At 31.6% G+C, this 25,088-nt stretch overlaps 3 protein-coding genes across 3 annotated transcripts; 1 reads left to right on the forward strand and 2 right to left on the reverse strand.

Annotated features, from left to right (window-relative positions):
* Nucleotides 1-56: 56 nt before the first annotated feature.
* On the reverse strand, nucleotides 57-12,951 carry LOC124544389 (epoxide hydrolase 4-like). Its single transcript, XM_047122917.1, has 6 exons — nucleotides 12,660-12,951; nucleotides 5,532-5,656; nucleotides 4,872-4,984; nucleotides 4,541-4,709; nucleotides 3,259-3,410; nucleotides 57-450 (listed from the first exon to the last, which is right to left on the reverse strand). The coding sequence occupies exons 1-6, from the start codon at nucleotides 12,858-12,860 to the stop codon at nucleotides 185-187; spliced, it is 1,026 nt and encodes a 341-aa protein (XP_046978873.1). The 5' UTR covers nucleotides 12,861-12,951; the 3' UTR covers nucleotides 57-184.
* A 466-nt stretch (nucleotides 12,952-13,417) lies between these two features.
* Nucleotides 13,418-21,346, reverse strand: LOC124544320. Its single transcript, XM_047122816.1, has 10 exons — nucleotides 21,207-21,346; nucleotides 21,009-21,129; nucleotides 20,597-20,785; nucleotides 20,030-20,178; nucleotides 19,199-19,371; nucleotides 18,702-18,828; nucleotides 18,099-18,286; nucleotides 17,564-17,677; nucleotides 14,409-14,526; nucleotides 13,418-14,131 (listed from the first exon to the last, which is right to left on the reverse strand). The coding sequence occupies exons 1-10, from the start codon at nucleotides 21,344-21,346 to the stop codon at nucleotides 13,810-13,812; spliced, it is 1,641 nt and encodes a 546-aa protein (XP_046978772.1). The 3' UTR covers nucleotides 13,418-13,809.
* Nucleotides 21,347-22,370: 1,024 nt separating this feature from the next.
* LOC124544281 (thymidylate synthase) lies at nucleotides 22,371-25,030 on the forward strand. Its single transcript, XM_047122757.1, has 5 exons — nucleotides 22,371-22,584; nucleotides 22,684-22,941; nucleotides 23,077-23,197; nucleotides 24,303-24,528; nucleotides 24,741-25,030. Exons 1-5 carry the CDS (start codon nucleotides 22,512-22,514, stop codon nucleotides 24,948-24,950), a joined length of 888 nt encoding a protein of 295 aa, XP_046978713.1. The 5' UTR covers nucleotides 22,371-22,511; the 3' UTR covers nucleotides 24,951-25,030.
* Nucleotides 25,031-25,088: the final 58 nt, after the last annotated feature.

Raw genomic sequence — 25,088 nt, forward strand, 5'->3', positions numbered from 1 at the left:
TAACGTAACTGAGTACTTTTTCGTACTGGAAATTACTATAAAATAAATACAACGGAAAATAAAAAAATGCTTTATTTAAAAGCAATATTATAAAATCTCGATTTTATGAAGTTTTTTGTTACAGAATGATATAATATGACAATTAAATATATGTTGTAACTTTAATGAACTAGGTACACAACAATTAGAGATTGTACTTCTGTAGGAAATCTCGAACAAGTTTATTAACTTTTTCGGGTTCCTCTTGCTGCATGAAGTGTCCACTCTTTTCGACCGTTGCCGTTTCTATAGTTGTATATCTCGCCTTCATTAAATCATGACATGAATGACTTATGAACTTCTCATTCTCTCCGATGGCTAATAAAAACGGTATGTTTTCTTCATACAACTTTTCTTCCCAGGAGTAAGAAAAATTCGCTCGATAATAATTGAGAGGTGATGTTAAGCCCGCTAAAAACAGAGTAAAAATAGTTTATTAAAATGTAGAACAAATGTCATTAGCTACTATAAACTATTTAGTACGTAAACGTTAAAATTATACGATTACACTTGAGTGCAGAATCAAAAGGGCTACCCCTCTTGATGAATGGCAAGACAGTATATCCATTTTGGTTTTTTCCACACAGGAAATGCGCGTTACGTGTTTTCCCCACTCAAAGTATGGGAGAGAAGGTATGAGAGATTCACTGGTGCCCTGGATGCTTAGCACACCCTGGTAAACCTAATAGCCATTATAAAAACCAGCGGTGTCCTCTCCTTCTCTTCGCCCGGCGTCAGGGGATCGCTTTTGTATGCTACCGTCACGATGTCTATTTTGCCTATGCAATCATTAATTATTGCGGTTTGACGGTAGATTATAGAATTAACTACTAAATTTAGCTTTTACAAAAACCATCAAGTGACGTCATCCGTACAATCTTTACAAAGGAAAATTAACATAAACCAACTTTATATCGTTACAAAAATAGCTTATTTTTTATTAGATGTATTTTTTCAGTGGTATTCGTAATATTAGTTACTAAGAATAACAAAAATATGGCTAGTGATGATCAGCAAACATTGTTATATTATATTCGGTTCGAATGATTAAGCTAAACTACAATAAATGATCTCAGAGATAAGTAAATCTTACGACTCATGATTACTTACTAAAATCAAAGCGTATAATCGTAGCATCTGTGATTAATTGACGTGATTATCTATATTACTTACAAAATAACGGATCTTTATGCTTACAAGACAAAACTAGACATATTTAGTATTGTATTATCAGTCTACCGGAAGAAGGGGACGGCCAGAATAAGGATCTATAAAAAAGTTTGTAATACATACTACATATAAAATACATCTCTACTGCATTTATGTAGGTATTTTTTTTCATAGGTATTTGATTTACTGATAACTTCAACAATCATTTAACACGTTCACTGCCACCTAAATTTTTCCTATGCTCATAGCGATGCCGCCATACATAATGCCGCGAACACGCTAGGCGTGTCCCCGGCATCGCAAGATAAATTGTATGGACAAGCGTAGCGTGTCCACTGGCACAGGAACAAAAAAATGATTATTTTTTTGTTAAAACGGTCTTTGTTAGTTAATATTTCTTGTGTTATGCAATAATTAAGGTGTTTAGAATAATGTTGTCAGTGTTTTATCCTGGAATTATGACAAAAAACCGCTTTTATGGTAAGTAAACATCATAATGTAATCAGTGGTTGTAAAACTTTTTAATAAATTCCCACATATCATATTTATATTGGTGTCGAATTTGATATATACTTTTTATCGCGTTATGATTTAGTTCGTATTTCAATAAAAAAATTGTTCATGATATATACTTTTACCTGTTATCTACTGTTGTATCCCTGCAAAGGACGCGGGTCAGTTTGAAAGTAGCAAGGTATAATCAAATAAAATAAAATAGAACTTTCAATACAAATTAAAACAGAGTTTAAATTTGGCTGCATAAAGTGTCCATAAAAATCCACCTTCTTTTTTTGTTTTCTCAAATACATACTTATTAATTTCTAAAATCAATTTTTATCTCACTTGTTTCGTTCACTTTCTTATTAGTTGCTAGAAATGTTCAAAGGTCATAGGATATCGATTCGGTGCACATGTCTTGATATAATAATAAAGAACAATTAAATAAGTAATAATTAATAAACAAATAATTAAAAAATAATCAAGCTTCTTGTAAGCTAAACTCGTTTTATTGTTTCATTACTTCAATTCTTGTAACACGAATTTGAAGTTGACATGAGTTTACATTTTTAAGGTAAATTAGCCTTATTTAGTGTTTAATTTTATATATTTGGTGTATGTATGTGGTAGTTAATGATTAATCGAACTAACATATAGGTACTTGTAATACATAATCAGTATCAACATAACACAAAGTAAGACAATTTTGTATAAACTTTGTCATTAAATAGGAATGGCAGAATTACGGCTTATATAGTTTTCAACCGACTTCCAAAAGGAGGAGGTTATCAATTCGATTCAATAACTATAACTACATTATATAATCGTAAATCGACTTTTAAGTAGTCTAATATTTTTCATTTCATTTAACTTAGGAAGACTCTAAAAAATATGTTGAATACGCAATTATTTTTATTACTTTTTCGTGCATATTCATTTGTTTTAAAATAGTGTTTTGTTTGAAGTCGGTTTTTCTTTTTGTTAAAATTTTTATTTATACTACAAAGGTGTATAAATTTTTATAATAATAGATATTTGTACAAAAAAAAAATGTAACAAAGTTCCGCAAATTTGAGAAAACAATAACAAAATTAGTTCAATTTTCAACAAATTGGTAATAAGCCATAAATAAAATGTGGTTTGTTGAAAAAACAGTTTGACAATCTATGATTATCCTTAATAAGTGAACAAGCCTAGCGTGTCGCCGGCATTACGAAAGACATTTTTTTGTAAAATAAAAAAAATATATTATTTTTAACGGGCCACTTAAAAACTCAGTAGCTTATCGCTTGAAGATTGCACACAATTAGTTTGAATGAATAATTTAGCCTAGTTTTTAAGATATCACTGAAATTCTTAGAACAAGCCTAGCGTGTTCGCGGCGTGGCTATAGAAATTCGCATGAACACGCTAGGCGTGTCGCTGGCACTGAACGTGTTAAGCCAATTTGTACAAAATAAACAAATGATACATCTACAGCCTGTAAACCTTCCGCAATCATTACTAAAATTATAGTTTTTTAAGTACATTTACACTTACACACAAACTTACTTTGTTTTCCAAACCAGTACTTGTAGCATTCCATATCTTCTTTAGTGATAGTATCTTTGCCTTTAATTAGCATGAAACTGTCCAAAGATTGTAAATTATTCATCTGCAATAACAACTCTGGTATCATCGGTGTGCGAAACATGAACACGTATCTGGGAAAAAACTTTGACGTCAATTTTTGTACAATGTAAAGATTTTTATAAAAAATATGGAGTACCTATAATTACTTCCAATGACGAAATAAAGATAAACAAACAACCTTGACCTTCGACTGACATGACATCATTGGTCGACTTCTAACTGATGTGTGATATTCTTATTGATAAAGGGAAAGTATTTATATGTATTTATCGATTAGTTTATATATTATTTACATATTTATTGATTATATATGTATGTTTGCCTGTGTATATGTATCTATTTATTTTTGTATGTATATTATTGTATGCACAAATATACTCGTATGTATGTATATTGAATATTCCATTTAAAAATTGTACACTTGTGCCGTTAATAGACCATTTCCTCTGCCCCAGGGTTGCCTGGAAGAGATCGCTCTTCAGCGATAAGGCCGCCTTTTGTGCCATGCTTTATTTTGTTATATTTATTTCCTGTGTGTTATACTTATCTTGGTGTACAATAAAGAATATTATTATTATTATGTCTTATATGTGAGCAAAGTTGCTACCAGATATTTGAAAAAAATAAGGTAATGTCTCAAATAATTATTTCATCATCCTCCCGCCCTTATCCCAATTTTACTTGGGCTCGGCGCAACATCTTCTTCTTCCATACTTCTTTGTTGAACATCATCTCACAAGTAACATTTAACTGTCCAACCTTATCGTCTTTCACACAATCCATTCAATCAATCGTTTCTTTGGTTCTACCTTTATATCCATCCACATTCATGCTCAAGACCTTCCTCACAACATGCTCCTCATTCCTCCGCATAATATAAAAGAAGCTCAACAAGAAGAAGCTATGCTCCTACCATGAAAGAAGGTTTCCACGTAGCTTCTCGTAAATAATGATGTAAGTATTTTTCATAATTTGTCCGTGGTACATAATATGAGAAGCATGGCTAGGAGCAAATCGCACTGAGTATGTAAATGCGCAGGTTTCACATCTTCAGTGTGTGCATATATGTGATAGAACTATTCAGCAAAAGGTCGCTTCTAGCAATACTTTATTCAGAAACAAACTTATTTTACAAAGTAAATGAAGCCATATCATGTGTATTTAATTAAGTAAATTAATTTGATTATTAAAAAATTCTTACCCCGATTTCTTTCTCTGTTCCGTCGTTGACCAAATCTGACGAAACCAGACATCTTTAGATGCACTCGACAACACAATGAGAGCATGTAAAACTTCAGGATAAGTTTCACGGAGCTTGCAAGCGATCACACCGCCCCAGTCATGAGATACCAGGATACATTTTTCATGACCTGGAACAGTTACATATTAGAACAAGATAGTCGACAATAGCTTAAATGAATCAGAATCCAACATACGACATACATCGCATACAACATAATATCGCTAGGCAATTCATATACAGTGTGCTATTGCGAACAAAATGTATTATAAAATAACATGCAAAATATTACCCAATGCACGTATAAGTTCCTTGATGTCATCAACAAGATATTCTATTTTATATGAAGAAACTCCGTCGGGTTTCTCAGAATCGCCGTAGCCTCTCATGTCCACGGCAACAACTCTAAAAATTCCCAATTAATAAAATGCTTAATAGTTATTTGGTTTTTTACACAATAAACGATTATTAGTGCGATATTCGAATGTACAATTGAGATAATGAATAATGCTAAATGCATTTTGGCAAATTAATATTTATAATCTAAGTATTTTATGACATATCTAATGTAAGTGATATATGTAATACCTTCAACAAGAAATGCTATTCTTGCATACAACTACCATGATATTGTTAATAAAAAAATAATAAATTCTCATAATTTCGATGGTCTAAAGATGACAGTCGCAGGTTATTGATATCCTAAATCCTCAGCTTCACGCTTATCCCTAATCCATGGTTCCATTGTTACCAATCGGTAACAAATATTTTGTATTTAAAATTTGTAATCGACATGATAAGTGTAAAAATCTCTCATATCACCGATAAGTCTTGAAAACTGAGATTTTATGTCCTTTGTGCCTGTAGTTAATCTGATTCTCGAACAGTTTATGATTTTTTTCAATATCATTTTATTTAAATATATAAATGAGACATAAAAAAAATATATTACCGATAATCTTTATTGAAATGTACTATTTGATGCCGCCATGAATACCAAAACTCAGGAAAACCGTGTAAGAACAGCATCAACGGTTTGGAAACATCACCGCTTTCTACGTAATGCAATTTTATATTCTGAAAATAAAACATTGTTTAAATTGCAATAATCACTATATATTTTCACTCATGAAAAATCCCAAAAGGAAGTATAATTACAAATTCTACATAAATTTCAAATAATTCCCTGTTGTTCATAATGTTCAGTTTCCATATATTTGTTATATTAAACCTTTTTATTAGTAAAAAGCTTTCTTCATAAAATGCAAATTGGAATGTAAATGCCAGCCTGTAAATGGTGCACTGTTCATAAGTAAATTTTAATTCAACCACACTGCACCAATGCAATTCGCATTAATGGTCTATTAAAGAAGGTATTGGTATCGCGTTTCGTTCGAAATTAGCAGTAACTATAAATAGTATATAGTATAATATAAATACATAATATCCTTTTGATCATTAAATGAGGTCTAAGTCTGAGAACCCAGTAATATTTCGTATTTTCTTAGACAGCAACCTTTCTCTCTGAAAGTAGTTCGAATGCAGTCATAATGAGGTTATAAGGGATCTAGTTTTGCTGCGCTTATTAATAAATGTATAAAACACACTTTTTACTTTCTACATTATCTATTGCTCTAAATATAGTTTTTACGTTTATTTTTTTCGTCATATATCTAGGTAGGTCTACTGGCAAATGGGCCAACAGTTGTTAAGTGGTCACTACTATCTGTAGTTTCTACAAATAGGCCACTAACCTTAACTAAGATTTTATGTTCCTTGTGGCAATAATAACTCTGTTACGCTCAATCACCCACACGGAACACAACAATACTTAGCATTGCTGTTTGTGTAGAGAATATGTGATGTGTAGGTTGTACCGAACTAGACGGGTTTGCCTACCCTACCAAGCAAAGGTTACTTGCCTTTTAATATATAAAACAATAATATAATACATGTGATTGTATTTTCAATCGGAACTAAAAATAACTCGTTAGTCTGATGTTTGTGAAACCAGTCACATCCCGGGTAAGCAGTAGCAGCCAAGAATAAGGAAGATAACAGTATTACGCATACGTAATACAGTGACAGTGTTAGGAACTTCTTCTACCGCCTGACATTTGTCCCATCGCAGGCAGCGACAAATAGGACGACGGCAACTCCCGTCAAGCCAAAGGACCATCGGACAAGACACACCAGGACTAAACAAGAAATACCACTGGGCCAAATAGGCCCCAATCCTACGGATAAAAATTAAACGACATGGTAGCAGAGACCACCGAGGAGAATCAGCTTGGGGAAGGAGAGCAACCTCGAGAGGCTCATACTCGGCTTGACCAAGCAGGAAGACCAGCACTCATTGTCTTCCCATTGTACCATGAAAATGTAGGAATCAAGAATGCATCAGTGTAGCTTCGTAGCTCGCACACTTGTGCGCCACTATATATCTTTCACGGTTGGCTAGTATTCGAGATTGGTGGAATTCTGCCGTGCGAAAATCCTAATGAATATTTAAAAAAAATCACAATGATTAATCACAATTTGCTCTGTGAAATACATTCATAAATACTTATAAATGTGTAGGTATTTCAATCCTACTAAAAACTTAATACACAAACCGAATTGAGGTGATATAATTCGAGAGTACTCACTATGAATTTGCATAATATTTCGTCCGTTGAGGAAACTGTTATCGGTACTTTGAAACAAAGATTGAAGTTGATATAAGTTGTTAAGTGTAATAGTACTATATCATCATCATTATCATTACGTAGTATTAAACAAAGTCGCTTACTGCTGTCTGTCCCTATGTATATTTATATCTTTAAAATTACGCAGCGGATTTGGATGCGATTTTGTGATTTAAATAGATATAGTGATTCAAGAAGGTTTTTGATAAAGTTTTGATATACATAGACAATATAATAAAGAAACACTGATAATTTTAGAGCGCGTGATTTCGTAAAAAAACAAATTCTGTAGTATATTTAGTATCAGTATTGAACCCGTGTAAAGCCGGGCGGGTCGCTAGTTATAAATTAAGCTTTTAGTAATCCAAAACAGCTTAGCTATTAGCAGATTTGATGGTATGTATACAAAAAACTAAGTTTTATTTATATTAATTATTACTTAAATTGGAATAAGTATGTATAAAAAAGTCTGGCATATCATTTGATTTCGTTTTTTAAACCACTGGTTGTAAATGATCATCATCGTCTATAGTAGTTGGCGCATAAGATGTTATTTCTGTTGAGTCTGTAGTTACACTTTCACGGGCCCTTTAAACCGGAAAATAAAAATAATATATGTTTAGCTAACCCACTCATTAGAGCCCATTTACCAACATCTTTGTATTGTCATTATTTTTGTCCGAAAATGTTTTATTTTTACAATCAATGGAGTATTGTGAAGTTAATTTTTAAATTTGACTTTAAATAAGATTTTATTTTTATTTAACCGACTGAAACACTATCTGATAAAATAGGAAATTATCTGTAACTCTAATGACACATAATTTTATAATCAATAAATCTGCTATAATCTTTTTTTTTAAAGATACTTGATAGTCCAGACATCATTACGTAGGTATATAAAAAAATGACCTTCAGATTGTCTACGTCTGCTGGATTTTAATGATGTCACAAACGACTGTGACTCTCAAGTCTTGAATCTTAATTTTGTGTCGTATTTGGTCAGCGTTTTTACAGCAAAGTAACTATGTATAGAAGGTTATGTTTGAGTTGTCATTACGCGTTTCTGGATAAAATTAATGAGAAGAATGATAGATACTTATGTTGCGTAGTACATCGTTTCTGTCAAATGAGTCTCTGGGTACCAAACCTTCTGTGAGTTACTAGTAACTTACTGATTCCTTAAATTAAACATTGAATTAGCTTCCTAGTTCCAATTCTGTCACATGTATTAATTTTATAATTAAGTTTTAATTTTTTTTTAAATTCAATTTAAATTTTAAATATTTATTTATAAATTTAAAAAAATCTAATTGAAGCTCCCGAAACTTGACTAAATAGTCGTTTTTCTGGTTAGTAAGGTACCAGTTCAGTTTGGTGTGGATGTAATGATAAATAAAAATTTTAACAAAAAGAAAAACCGACTTCAAACAAAACACTATTTTAAAACAAATGAATATGCACGAAAAAGTAATAAAAATAATTGCGTATTCAACATATTTTTTAGAGTCTTCCTAAGTTAAATGAAATGAAAAATATTAGACTACTTAAAAGTCGATTAACGATTATATCATGTAGTTATAGTTATTGGTATATTTGGAGCCGGTGTCAGCCACGGTGCCCTTGCCCCAACAATCAAAAGAAAGAAGCGATACGAGCCCCTTGATTGATCCAGTATATTATTGTGTAAAAGGTAATTTGTAAAAAACATATTTGTTAAAGTGTTCTCGTATTGTTTTTTGATAGATATACTGTAGGGTTTTATTGGCTGACACCGACTCCAAATATAACAATAATTATAACTACATGATATAATCGTTAATCGACTTTTAAGTAGTCTAATATTTTTCATTTCATTTAACTTAGGAAGACTCTAAAAAATATGTTGAATACGCAATTATTTTTATTACTTTTTCGTGCATATTCATTTGTTTTAAAATAGTGTTTTGTTTGAAGTCGGTTTTTCTTTTTGTTAAAATTTTTATTTATTTTTTGTTTTTAAGTGAAGCTGATGTTGACTATTTTTTTTTTAATATGGATAGATTAAGCGTTCCGTTTATATGAGTCAGAAACTACTTCGAGGACAATTTCAAAGGAAACTTGCGAATAAAGCAAAAATAGACTTTCGAAAATGCGGATTTAATACGTCACGCGGCGTAAACTACAAGGATCCCTCGAAAGAGCTGTAATCGAACTCAGCAAAAAAACTTTGAAAAAGACCAACTATATTTCGGACATCATATGACATCACATACACAAAATTTGATTAAAGATAGTAAGAAATTCTGCCCCATATCGCACCCTAACTGCGAGCCGTATAGTAGTTCCATCACTACATAGTATAAAACAAAGTCGCTTTCTCTGTCCCTATATCTTTAAATCTACGCAACGGATTTTGATACGGTTTTTTTTAAAAGATAGTGTGATTCAAGGGGAAGGTTTGTGTATATAATACATGAACAATATAGTAAAGAAACACTGATAATTTTAGAAGTTTGCGATGTGATGTCGTAAATACACAAATTCTGTAGTATATTTAGTATCAGTATTGCACCCGTGCGAAGCCGGGGTGGGTAGCTAGTTGATAATAATATTCGACTATGATAATTACATAAATATAACCACATTACGGAAGGTGACTCAAATATCCAAATAACCTATAAATAAAAGATTCGACTGAGTATCGCTAACGTGCTCCTCAGAATTGTTCCGTTCCCTTCCGTTCCGTTACTTTGTCATGGATCCTGTGCTCAGAACCTTACCAAACTTTCACCAAATTACCCTTGAAGTATATATTTTATAATAAAAAAAGTATTATCAAAATTGGTTAACGTGATTTTCAGTTATTCACCTATTTGTCGCGCATATACATAATGCAAATTTAAGACTTATGTCGTTTTCATATGGATAGCATCATCCAAAAAAAATAAAAAAAAAATGGGACCCCACGGGAAGCACTACCTTTCAAACAAAAAAAAATTATCAAAATCGGTCCACCCAGTGAAAAGTTATGAGGTAACAAACATAAAAAAAAAAAAAAAAAAAAAAAAAAAAAAATACAGACGAATTGATAACCTCCTCCTTTTGGAAGTCGGTTGAAAACAAAAAATATAACTATTCAAGAACTACAAACGTTAATCAAATTACAATCAAAATTAACTTTATTCAAGGTGACTTATATGTAACTTGAACGCCGTTAGCCAATGTAGCCTTTTTGAATTTTGCCATGACGAATTTTCTTATTCATAATTGCAAGCACGTTCATTTTTATACACGCATTAAACATTTAGCGAACGCGTCTATTCGAGTGTGCAGTACAGAAATATTCAACTGAAACTAGAGACACGTAATTCGTTCCGCTTTCTGGAATTAGAACTCTTCCGGGGAGTGGGAATTGTGAACCTGCTTTTGCAACTGCCATTATACACTCTTGTAAAATTTTGGCCTAAACTCTAATTTGTAGGTAATATTATTTGCAAGCATTGTTACGTTAAATAACGTATCCAAAACATGCTATCTGTTATCACTATATAGTATAAAATAAAGTCGCTTTCTCTGACCCTATATCCCTATATTAAAACTACACATCGGATTTTGATGCTGTTTTTTTAATAAATAGACTGATTCGAGATGAAGGTTTTTGTATATAACACGTGGACAATATAGTAATGAAACACTGCTAATTTTAGAAGTTTCTAATGTGGTGTCGTAAATAAACAAATTGTGTAGTACATTTAGTATCTAAGCGACCTTTGCATCTAAGGGAAGCCGGGACGTGTCGCTAGTATAATATAGATTTATTTCTAAGATTGCTAGTCTAACTTATCAACCAGTTCAATTTTGAATGGACTTTGATCTTTTTATCATAATCATTTTATTTAACTATGCATTTTGTTACAATATTTATTTTAAGTAATTATTAAAATTCGACCTTATTTAGGTATGTTTAAACAAATATTACAACTGATGCTTGACTAACGAGGTTGTGTGGTCTATTATAGGTGTCACTGACCTCTACTTCAATATCACAAGCTGATGCTAAATATGAAAGATGCCCATAAATTGACAATACACCTAATGAGTCTTTTCTACTAAGTATCAGTTATATTCGATGAGAAAACTCTTACAAACAATAATGATGTGCTATTCTTGCAAAATTAACAACCATTTTATATAAATTCAACAAAAACATGCGGTTTCTTACTAATTATACATGATGCGCCTACAATAATTGGATTACAAAGAAGTTTGACAGGAGAATAATTTGATTTTTTTAAAACTTTTTAGAATGTTCAAAGGGTTTGTGTGTTAGTACGGATACGAATGATTAAAAAGTCGAGTCAAAAGACATTTTCAAAGCTATATGAAACAGAACAATACAAATTATAAATAGGTTACTTTTTAGGCTTAGGCTTAGGCTTTAAAGGCTTATTTTCTTTTTATTAAGGTTTTAGAATAAGTAGCCTACCGTAAAAAAAGCTGAATTCTTTATACACTTACGTCCGATAAAAATATTACTTATTTATACTAAGTATATTCGTAATAATTGGAAGACAATTATTTTTTATATTCAATTATATTCTTCTTTAAACGGTCATGTGTCTGTTTTGTATATTATATAAAATGAAGCTGGCGAGTATAGCTAACACATAATCTATGACATTCCAAAACAAGGAAAAGTATACATTTACTAACATGAATTAAACCCGTTGTCTTTGAAAATAAAAACATTTATATACAGGCCTAAGCCACAAGCTTATTAAATAAATACATGAAACTATAAATTATACCACAATACACACAATACACACTTATAGTTTCTTAAAATGCAAATATAAAACCGACTTAATAAAACAGAATATACATTAAAAATAAAAATAACCCACTTAGGTTTTTTATTACAATTTTTTACATATACTAATTTTGGAGTCGTGGTGTGTTCTCAGACCTTGGTACTAACAAATTATAATAGCGAACAACAGCTTCATATAATTATATTAATCAAAATCAAAATAAACTTTATTCGAGTAGGCTTTTACAAGCAATTTTGAATAGACATTAACAACATTATCTGTGAGTATATCACCATATACCAGTACCTTCTTTAAGATGTTTCACGTGTATTTTTAATGAAGATTGCGGGTTCACACCCGGTCTAGCATGACTGAATTTAAATTTACTAATTATTTATTTTACGGTTGAAGGGAACATCGTGAGAATGAAAATCTGACATCCCATTAGCGTAGCAAGGTGTAATAAGGACCACATCTTCTTCTTAAATGGAGACGAGGACTGCAATGGAATATTAACTGGCTCTTTCTTTTTTTTTCATCATATATTGGAATATATAGGACATATAACATGTATACTTTTATGCTATTTGAAATACTTACATTAACTTTGATATACTTGTGATCACCATATTTTGGATCCGTGAGATTCGACGGCGGTACCAAATTCAACTTTTTCGCCCATTGATTTTTAAACGGATTCATAAGAACATTGACAAGGATACCCAGCAGTGCTTGGGCTGTGTATAATAGAGTTAGCGCATTGGCTACAACGAAACGATTACATATTGTCAAGACACTCATGTTTGAATACACAACAGACAACCAGCTATTACGGAGTTGCGCTCCTAACTGACTAACACCAATGATAAAGTAATGAATGACGGTTGAGCGAAGACAATTGCGGATAGTAAATATTAATGAAACATTGTGATCTTTATCTTTAACGCACTCAATCAGAACTCAAACAATGTTTATTATACATGTATTAAATGTCTATGATACTAAAAACCTGTACACATGAAATTAACAAAAAATATCTGCCGAAGCGTGATAAATACATAATTATGAAATTCCACCGAGCATTCAATCTTTGCATTATTCACATAAATGTATATAATAGCCATATAAAAAAAACCTCGCAAAGTATAAAAAATACATTTTTTATTTGTATGCTTCTATAATAGCTAGTATCAGACATCATTTTGGTACAAAGTTTTTCAATAAATTACTTTGATAAATTTGGAAATATCACTTATAAACATCGGGAACAGAAAAGATAATATTTCCTAGACGAAATAAAAGTCAAATATGAAATTCTTACTTTATTATTATTATATTTATTTAAAACATAACAGCCATATATTTTTTAACAAATTATTCGATCAATTTTCCTGTATTAGAAATAACAATATAGTATATCTTGTTATATCTCTGTAAAAACGTAACTTAAATGGAATAACTAAAAAGCTTTTTTTGGAATTGACTCCATTAAGTAGTCCCTCAATGTTTTTTCAGTGTATTATTTAGAAAGTTCTTAAAAATATTTATGTGCGCCAAAATTTTAACTGTGATTGACAATAAATACTTATTTATTTTCTATTAAATCAACAAGGTCGTGTTATTTTAACAATTCGAAATTAGGTACGTCGTTACTACATGACAAAAGACAAAAATATAGTTTAAAGAATTATAAATCGCTTCACAATATCTCTTGATATACAAAGTATAACTCTAATATCCAGAAAACAATCTATTCTAGGGAATCATTATCAGATTCTCTTCTCCTTGGATTAATCGGAACTAAATTTTTAAACAAATCATCAACATTGTTCGGTGGATCACATGTTATCAAATCTTGCATCTCTTTCCATAATTCATAATCTCCAGAAATACCTCTAGAGAATATTCTAGAAGGATCTGACGTGAATGCATGCGTTGCATTTTGACCAAAATCGTCTGTGTCATTATTTAGTCTCTCCAGCGTTTCTCTTTCAATTCGCTCTAGGCGTTCGATAACTTTAGAGGGATCTGTCTCCTTCGGTCTCTCATTGAAGTCTATATCTATTTCAATTCTGTAATAAATCCTTATATGTCCAATTAATCAATCAAAAATACTTAAAAAATAAAAATAATTTAAATTGTCTTGGTTATTTTAATGACTATGAGCTCCACCAAATTAAAATAAAAAAAACATCCCGTTTTAAATACTTGTAGAATAGATTTTATAGATAAAATTTTAGTCAGTGAGTAAATTATTATCCCTGACCGACATTAAATCATTAGATAAATTAATGAACAAATCGTTATACAAGAGATCATAATAAATAAAATGTTAAAAACGAAAGTTACCCAGTTTCTTGTTTAAACTTGGCCCAGTCTTCGGAGTTGGGTGCGCACGGTATTTCCGCCGCGAGTGCGCGACATGCCTCTTCCATTGTCTTCTCGACCATTTCCAGTTCAGACTCCGCTTTAAGAAAAACATATCCTGCTAACTACACGTTACTTTAAACATCTGTGTCACTGTGTGAAACTATACGATTGGAATCTCAAAAAAACTTGTGAGGTTCAGAATACTGAGTTGTAGGTTAAAGAGAAATTAAACCATGTTAAAAAATGGTTAACCCTACATTGACACGGATATGTTGTAACTCATATATAAATATGTACATATTCATATATGAGTACGAGTATGATTATTCCACGAGTCGAGATGGCCCAGTGGTTAGAACGCGTGCTTCTTAACCGATGATTGCGGGTTCAAAACCAGGCAAGCACCGCTGATTCATGTGCTTAATTTGTCTTTATAATTCATCTTGTGCTCAGTGGTGAAGGAAAACATCGTGAGGAAACCTGCATGTGACAAATTTCATAGAAATTCTGCTACATGTGTATTCCACCAACCTGCATTAGAACAGCGTGGTGGAATATGTTCCACACCTTCTCCTCAAAGGGAGAGGAGGCCTTTAGCCCAGCAGTGGGAATTTACAGGCTGTTGTTGTTGTATGATTATTCCACAATAATACTTCCACTTAGTTGATAGTAAATATTCGTAAAAATTAACTAGACTTGTTTGACAAAATAAGAATTGTAAAATTAAATGATTACCCACGATGATAAAACAAGTAATTAAAACTTGGCGCTTCTGCTTGATATCTTAACATTATATTTTTAGTATTTTAATAAACATTTTTAAAAGAAAAGTCGCAGAAACTCTAAGGTATGGCAAAAATACGGGCTTCACCATTGGTTACCATACCATAAAGTTCGAAGTGTACCTAACCTACCTAAGCCAAACAAAGTATAAAAGAGAAATTTCTCTAAATATGACATGACACACCGTCTTAGAAACTTTTGTTAGGCCATTCATTCAATAGAGGCCATACGCATAACATTACATAAGTTATTTAATTTTTCCTTGTCTATTATGGTTCAATATAGAAATCATGCAGGCGTAACCAGTTTCTTATTTTTGGGAGGATCTGGAAAATTCTAAAATGTATGTCGATAAAAAGAATTCTTACATTAGAAAACAATAAAATAAACCGATAGTTGTTATAGAATCGGCTGTCTCTCGGCAATTTTCAGCCTTCTTACCTAGATGACTTACGAAATGTTAACTTATTAGGAGACAAAAATGAACAATAACTACCTTTCAACATGGAATAAAATATAGTTTTAGCCTCAAATTTACTAAGAAGAAGATTTATAACTTAACAAAAAAAAACACGTAATGTTGAACTAGACATCTTAATTTAAGAGCAAAATTAGATATCAATCTATAAAAATAGGGGCTGTTTTCATGTTAAATTATATAATATTAAGAAAAACGTATGAGAGATACATAAAAAAACAAACAAAAAAATGGCCTGTCTCTCTTAGTTCTGGGTAATCTTCAAGACTTGTATATAGCAAATACTACAGGGCCACAAGCTGCCAAAATAAAGTATAGGTGGGCCGCAGTCATGATATTAACCTTAGAAGCCCAATATACCTACGCATAATAGTGTTAATTAGTAAAAGAAATTTTCCATAGAAAAAAGAAAAATGCTATTGAAAATTGTTAAAAGATACAGAATTTAATTCGTACACATAATACTTACATTATGTTTATATGTTTGGGCTTAGAAAAACAAAAGAAAAATAAAGAAATAAAAACTAAATAGGAAACTGGCTTTACACAAATTTTATTGTGATGTCAGTTGCATTTGGGACGCTATTTCTTGTATGTATAATAAATTTGTCAACTTTTATACAAAACATTCACGGGCGGCAAGGAAGATGTTCGCGGGCCGCGTGTTGCCGATCGCTGCTTTGAAGAGTAACTTGGGCTAGTCTTATTTTCAAACGAATGGTTATACAGAAAAACTAATAAAAGATTTAGGCATATACAAAATGACTAGCTTTTACTAATATGTAATATTCCTCACAGTTATATGAAATGAGAAACTCATACTTATCAGGGACATACGGTATTTCACACGATTCGTAATGGCGAAGACACGATAGCAAGACTATTGTTATTAGTTTTTACTCAACAAACCATTGCTGATATAGGTAAATAGCTAACTGGATATTGTGTTTATACCTTTTACTTAAGTATACACATACTTCATGGCTATTGAAACAACATTTTATTACATACGTAGCTAGAAATCTTTTGTAATCGTCTTATTACTGAGTTTTCTCAGTTCGCATGTAGACAAAAAAGGTTTAAACAATGCAAAGCAATTTATTACCTTAAATACTTACAACTTTTTGTGAACTTACAATACCTACTAAAACTAAAATTAAAAATGAATAAAATTTATATTCAAATCATATCAAAAAGTGCTCATTGAGAATTACATTTGAATGATCTCCGAATCTTCGACTCGATAGGTGACAAAGCTTTACTCATCAATATTTTAGTTTCTTCACTTATGTTAGTAAATTCCTGCCTGCAATGTTCAAAGGGTCCCCCCTTTATCAACAGGAGGTGTTTACCCCATATAGGATAGCAATATTGGTAAAAAGACATACTCAGTAATTTTATGTTGCGGTTCAAAGATTTTGTAAAAATGGGCCAGCGTATCTTCAGACAAGGAATCCTGATTCCTTTTTTTGTTTAGCACACAATATACGTCTAATTTCAGATTACTTTAACTAGATGATTAAAAAAAAGATCACAGGCTCAATAGAAATAGTGCAGTTTTTATATAAAGATATCAGCCACCATTATAGTTTTTCGGAATTCCAGAAGATCAATCCCGTGCCTCGTCTAGTATGTAAATTGTCAAATAAGCAAAACATTAGTAGGCAAATCAGATACGAGTGCGTCTGAACTCTCTGTAACCTAACCAAACTATCGGTTCATTTGTGTAAGAAAACTTTAATATCTTTGTGCAAATAGAACTTATTAATTCTCTAAAACGCTAAATATTAAGTTAAGTTTAGAGCAAAATTTACCCAACTATTAGGTTTTTATTGTTAAATTAACGAGAATACATACTACTTAAGATACTTACTACTGGAGTTCAAATGTTTTGATATTCGTTTCGGTCGTCGTAATGCTCTCGCTAAATTCCCAGAAACAGCTCCATGTGAAGTCAGCTTGCTTCCACTACAACGCCATTCATCATCTTCAACAGATTTGACAACTATAAATCTTAGCGAATAAAATTTTTGACCAATAGCTTTCTATCGTCACATATTAATGTTCTGTGCAGTTAGATAATTATGAGCTGATTGATGATGATGAAGTAAACTTTCCTCCTATGCAAACTGACTTCTAGACGTTGATTTCCTTCACCGCCAATCATGAGACGAATATATTATAAAGACGTACTAAATACATGAAAATTCTATAAGTTACAGACTGTTTAGTCACTGGTTAAAAAAGAAACGATATAGCGCTAAAATACGACTTTTGGGAAATAGGGTTTACTAATTTAACCTCAAACTTCCCAAAAATACCATTTTAGCAATTAAGTGTTTCTTTCCCAGTGACGATATCATCAAGTGATATATACAAATGACGTATGTTTAAGAAATTAATTTTACCTAACAATGTGTTCATAATCTGCAGTCTCGTAGGGCCGTCGATGCTCCGCTCCAACGCTGTCTTAGGTCGCCTTGATATCTCGCATCGGGGCCGGATCCCAGCGCATTCAGTTGTCGCTGGACGCCGACGAGTTAGCTTGGAGCACTCATTAGAAGGTCTTTCGTCAGGAACTAGATCATTTTCCTCACACTGGGTAACAGTTACATATATTATAGTTATAAGATGTTGAAATCCTTCGGACCGTTTATGGCCAAGGTCTAGCTACTCTTTTGAATATGCCTTTAAAAGTGAAACTAGACACTTGCGCAGGACAAATTTAGAGCAAAAATATGTGCTCAAACACAAACGCAACCTAGTTGAAAATATTGATAATATGTATTATTAATAAATAATTAATAACTTGACACTCGTGTCTGTAATAACACTGATTATTTCAACTTTCTGGTAGAAAAGCAGCAGTTCAAAGTATTGCTATTTAATGAAGAAATATAGAATAACGAATTTTACTCACAACGGATGTTACTCACCAAATGTCTTGTCAAAAATTACGATCTCACGAAAGGTTCTACCATTAGCCTGTTTATAAATTAATAAAATACTTTACTTCAAACTTCGAAGGACCAGGTTGTGGCTCCTCTTTTTCTTGTGTATCAGTAATCCCTAGTTCACTTGTTTCAGAAAGACTTTCAACACTTTCTGAATCCGATGGAATTTCGTAATTCCAATCATCTGCAAACTCATAAATGATATCATATTCATTAAATTACCATTTTATATTTTCTAAGGATTAGAATGGTAACCAACGTCGTATGGATGAGACCCTTAATTCCTTACCATAGGATCAATATAATATTCTTTTTATACTTTTGATTACATTGCGTGTATTCCGATTAGCCTTCATACGTCTAATGAATGGTTGCTTAAATCATTTTGTCACAGATCCATATGCTGAACTTTACATTTGATCAAACGATAGTGAAGTTTGATGTTTGAGTTTTTGTTTTATTAATTATAGCTTAACATATGTAACAATATAATGGAGTTATTACATATAATGGAGATAACTATTGTTAACAACATTAGAGATGCTAAAACAAACCTTCATTCGAGTTCAGCGGTCTGTCGTCCAAAGTAACCAGCATAGGCAATGCAGATGCAACAAGTGAACGATAGTTCATAGAATCAGCGATCGGAGTCCCGCTTAGAGTCAGCTTCCTTAATGAACAGCATACGCCCAATGTCCAAATGCGACTTGACTCTTCAATTGGGTTACTGCAATATTTCTCGGTAATCATTTAATATCCTGTAAATTTCCCACAGCTGGGCTAAGGCCTTTTCTCCCTTTTAGGAGAAGTTTAAGAACATATTACACCACGCTGCTCCAATGCGGGTTGGTTGGTTGGATTCACATGTGATAGAATTTCGTTGAAATACATATACAGATTTCCTCACGATGGTTTCCTTAACCGACTTACCCGAGATGAATTTTAAACACAAATTAAGCACAAAGAAATTCATTAGTGCTTGCCTGGGTTTGAACTGGCAATCAAACCCAGGCCATCTCACGAACATGATATATTTAAACAATAGTTTTATGAACAGCAGTAAATCAGATTAAACTTTGTTGATTCATTTGACTACAATATGACGGATAAAAAAATAATTATTACGCACAGCCAACCATGCAATTTGAATCATCATTTACAAGATTAGATTTTTCCTTATATTTCTAACAAGTTATACATACACAGTGGGCTAGGTTTTAACAATTAATTGCATTCACAAAAACCTGACTACCAGCCTAGTAGTAGCCTTTAATAATTGACCGGCAGTAATGCTGCCAGAGGCTAACCCACCTAGTACAATTCCAATATTTATTATTATTATCGCATATTACAAAAAGTTACTTATTTAAAATACTTATACTCACTTAGCCAAGTTAAGAGTATGTAATTTTTGTAGGGCCGCTAAAGCATGTAAGTCATGAAGTCGATTTCCGGCAGCATACAGTTCTCGCAGAGCGCCGAGACCCCAAACTCCGTCCAACGAGTTCAAACCACATCGATTAACGCTGAGACTCTATTAAAATTATTTAAGAAACATCCGTTTTAAGTAACTTTAAAAAAAAATTTAACACTTGTGTGTATTTACACTTTTAGCAACCATAGCCTCTTTTGGCACAAAAAAGTTTTTAATATGGCTATATTTTTACAAATTTCAATAATAATTTTTCGTTCCTCGTTCAAAGTTCAAATATATTCAATTATATTAAAGTGAAAAAACAGTTTCCATTATTTGAATGAAGTTTTTGGGTTTGTGGTAATGGGCATTCCCCACGGTAGAACAATGGCGAATGCAAATTTTAGGACCATTTTTATTTTTTATGTATCAATTCATTATTTTCTTATATTACACTCAGGTGCTAGTAATATTGTATTGTTTGCTGTTATAAATTAGGTGCTTTGGTGTTGCCGACGATAACTCTGCATGTACCTACTTTTAGCTTAGTCAACCCAATGCCAAGATCACGCAGCGATGACATAGCGCTTCCATCAAGTACTAAAGTTCTCAAATGGGGCGCGAGAACATGTAACCTTCGCAGACCAACGCGTTCCGCAACAACCCGTAATTTTGCTTCTCGAATCCTCAACACTTCATCATCAGTTGTTACACCACTGCTTTGTTTCTTTAAAGATATATTTTAATTGTTATTATGAAAGACGAATGTTTATTTATAATTTTGAAATTAGCCAATATTCAATACAATAATAATTCTAACGTTTTATTATTTAAGGTATCGATTAATTTCATATTTTAATAACTAATAATAGAGAATAGTTATAGAAGAAATGCTTATAATGTAGGTTTAACATTGCACATAATTTTGAGTAAACTGAATGAAACCTTACCAATAGTTCAATGAGTGTTAATTCACGCGGAATCACAATACGTCTATAGCCAGGTAATCTACGCTCTAACTCATCCTGGCCAGGTGGTTGTTCTGGTTCGGGTGGTGGCAACGCTAAAACTCTTAAAAAAGTGATAAATATTACAAGTTCCCCTTGAAGATAAAAAGAAAAAACAAATGTAAATAAAACCTTTTCTACCTGAAAAGAGGAGTAGCTTGCACATTTTGTATTTCTAAGGAGCTAGCACTCGAAACCTCTGATGGTGATGGTGACATTATAACACTTGGAGTACGAGGAGCAGAACCAAGTTCTACACATGGTGCTTCTAAATTAGGCATTTTAAATCGTTCCCTTAAATCATACAATTTGTTTGAGCAAGTATTAATTTATTATGTCATGCAACATATATTATTTCTTTGTAAATATAAATATTAATGTTATAATAAAAATCTTAATAAAGTTATAATTTTATATCAATGTTTTTAATAAAATTATTTGCCACGAAATATACAGAATGTCATTCAATAAATAACAAAACATTAGTTGCTATAGTTATTATTTCAGTTACGCTCAATCGCTGTAGGCTTTATTTTACGTCTAAAAATCAAACTTTCCTAAAAATATCATGTTTAAATTGTCGAAAGTACAAGAGTTAGAAAATTATTATTCCATAAAATATTTAGGTATCAAACTAACCAAATCAAACCTAATCCAAACTAAAATTATCTATTTAAAGTCGAAATCATATTCTAATATGGAATTGAAATCATTAAATTCCTCAGCATCATCTGATCATTCTTCATAATGGAATAAGCTTCAGCCGTTCTGCTCAAGTTCAAATAAAACGCGCCTATTATGCGGGCTAGTATGTAGAGACTAGACATAATTATGTAGCAGAATTTCATCTGATACTTGGAGGTTTTTTAAGCGTCGGGCTAATAGTATTAATGCAAATTAAGTGTAGCTAATTAAAACTATACATATTCCTCCATAAAAAACGCGTGAGAATTACAACCAATAATTTTTTTCCCATACCTACAATAAATAAATATTTTTAATTGAATATGTTGTTTTAAAAGAGATATTATTCTAAAATTAATTATGTACACCAAATTATAAATCTAAATATATATAAAGTACGTAATTCGTTTTATATATATTTTTTTTATATAAAACTATCTACTTATCTCTACAATCTGCCTATACAAGTATATATATATATGATTTTTACATTTATATTCTTTATCTAAAAAAAATATTTACAACAAATTTAATTATTATGAATATGTTGACTTCAGTCAATTTATAAACAATTTGAGGCTGTATAGTTCTTTTCGATATCCTACTATCTAATGACAGATTAAAAAATCAATTTACGCGGTTAACGTAAAAGTATTTCGCATTCATTTCCCTCCTTTTTATTCTTTGTTTTCGTTTCGACTCAGCTATAAAATAATTCATATTATTTAGGATTAGGAATAAATAATAAAGTACTATACCAAGATGGAAAACGGAACTACAGTACCCCACGATGAATATCAGTATTTAAATCTCGTAAAGAAAATAATTGAAACAGGTTATTTGTATTTATTTGTATTATGAAATAAATATGTAAAAATTGAATATTGTATACATTTTGTCAGAATGTTTATAATGTGAAAATAACACATTACAGGCGAGAAGAGAATCGATAGAACCGGTGTTGGTACTCTGTCTATTTTCGGTGCCATGCAAAGATATTCCTTGGAAAATAATACGTTACCATTACTGACTACGAAAAGGGTATTTGTGAGAGGTGTGCTAGAAGAACTGCTTTGGATGATATCTGGAAACACCGACAGTAAGGTACTAGCAAACAAAGGAGTACATATTTGGGATGCGAATGGTTCGAGAGCATTTCTAGATAATTTAGGTTTTACTGATAGAGAAGAAGGTAAGTAAAAATTAAAGTAGAGAAAATTAATTTAAATAAACAACTTACTATTCAATCCTTATAAATGAGAAGTTTATATTACTGTGCTGTAAATAAAGTTACATCATATTACCTATAACTAAATAACATTTTAAGGGGATCTTGGTCCTGTATATGGGTTCCAGTGGAGGCATAGCGGAGCTGAATATGTGGATTCTAAAACAGACTACAAATCACAGGGCATCGACCAACTTCAAAATGTTATAAACACAATCAAGTAAATTTTTTCAGTCTGTTTCTAAAACTTTTGTTCTTGTTAATTATTTATATATTATCGATAGACTAAGATGTAAGAAAAATTCTATATATATTCCAATATTACTACTGTAATTCAAATATCACTCTCATTTACATGGTAATAATTTCATTCATATCTTTTAACTTTTATTTGTAATGCCTGAAATATTAAACAAAATTTATTAATTTTATTCAAATACATGGATGGTATTGAGGTAATTTTCCTATACATCAATACTAGCATTGAAATTATAGCAACCTAAATGTTATTTTCCTTTAAAGCAGCGTTTCTTAACCTCCGGTCGCGACCCAAATGCGGGTTGCGTGCGGTATTGGGATGGGTCACAGAAAATTTTGAAAAGACATAGTGAAAACCGTAATCAATGTAATTCTTGACTCAGGTCGGAACACAATATGTATTATAGGGAGATGTAGCGTGCCACAGCAAATTCGCGGGGCACATATTATAGATATAGTTTTAAAAGAAAGATTTTCCACAATGAGTGATACAAAGTTTTGGACAGAATTAACTGGGAAGTCTATTCTCAATTTCTCAGCAATGATACTGAAAAGGCCCTGCTGCCATTTCCAAGCAGGATTTTCATGTCTTGCTTTTTTTAAAAACCAAGCACAGAAATAATACAAATAATATACTCCTAATATTTGAATTTCACTGGAACATAAATAACAGTCAGGGTCACAGCCCTAAAATATATTTACATCTTGGGTCACCAGCCAAAAAGGTTAAAAACCACTGCTTTAAAGAGTAGTTATATTTCCATATAATTTTATTGTCCTACAAATGTTGACTCATGCAATAGTCTTAGCTATTTCAATCTTAGTGTCACTTATTAATTCTACCACTGAATAAAATTATGTCTCATTAATGTAAGCATCATTCACATTTGTTAAACACAGGTGTTAAACTTATTGATGAGAAATAAAATCATATTACTATATACCTATATATTTCAATAATAAAACACTATAGGCAATAATCGTTAAGTTTAAAAGTTTGAATGTCCCTTATACCAATTCTAATGTCACTATTTTGTTGAGATATATAATGTAGCTTTTTATTTCAGAAATAATCCCAATGACAGAAGAATGTTGATGTGCGCCTGGAATCCCTCAGACCTGAGCAAAATGGCACTCCCTCCCTGTCACTGCTTAGCGCAGTTCTATGTAGCCAATGGAAAACTGTCTTGTCTTCTGTATCAGAGAAGCGCTGATATGGGCTTAGGCGTCCCATTCAACATTGCAAGCTATGCTTTCTTAACCCATATGATTGCTCATGTTACAAACCTGCAGGTTGGTGTATATATATGAGAAAAATCAAATAAAATTTTTACAGTAGTAGCAGTAGTATAAATTTGATAAAAAGAAAATAAACAAGAAATTTCTACAAAATTAAGTTTAGCAAAGTCATATTTGAGATTTATCACTTATGTTTTCAATAAACTAAAACTCTCGATAATGATAATATGAATTATGCATGTTACATATTTCTTTTTTTTTTTAAGGCTCATGAGTTCGTGCATACAACTGGTGACACCCATGTGTACTTAAATCACATTGAGCCTTTGAAGATACAAATAGAAAGACAACCAAGACCTTTCCCAACATTGGAGCTTGCTCGCAAAATTGAATCTATAGATGATTTCAAATATGAAGATTTTGTGATAAAAAATTATAATCCATATCCAAAGATTGAGATGGAAATGGCTGTATAGATATTTTTATTTCATTTTATTGCTTGTTATGTAATTAGGATTTGATGTAATTCTCTTTTAATAAAAGTATTATTCTCTTATGTCTCTTATTTATTATCAGTTTGAATTTACAATATCATAAAAAAAAACGAAATAGTG

Source organism: Vanessa cardui, chromosome 4, assembly GCF_905220365.1.
Source record: "Vanessa cardui chromosome 4, ilVanCard2.1, whole genome shotgun sequence".
Taxonomy (NCBI): Eukaryota; Metazoa; Arthropoda; class Insecta; order Lepidoptera; family Nymphalidae; genus Vanessa; species Vanessa cardui.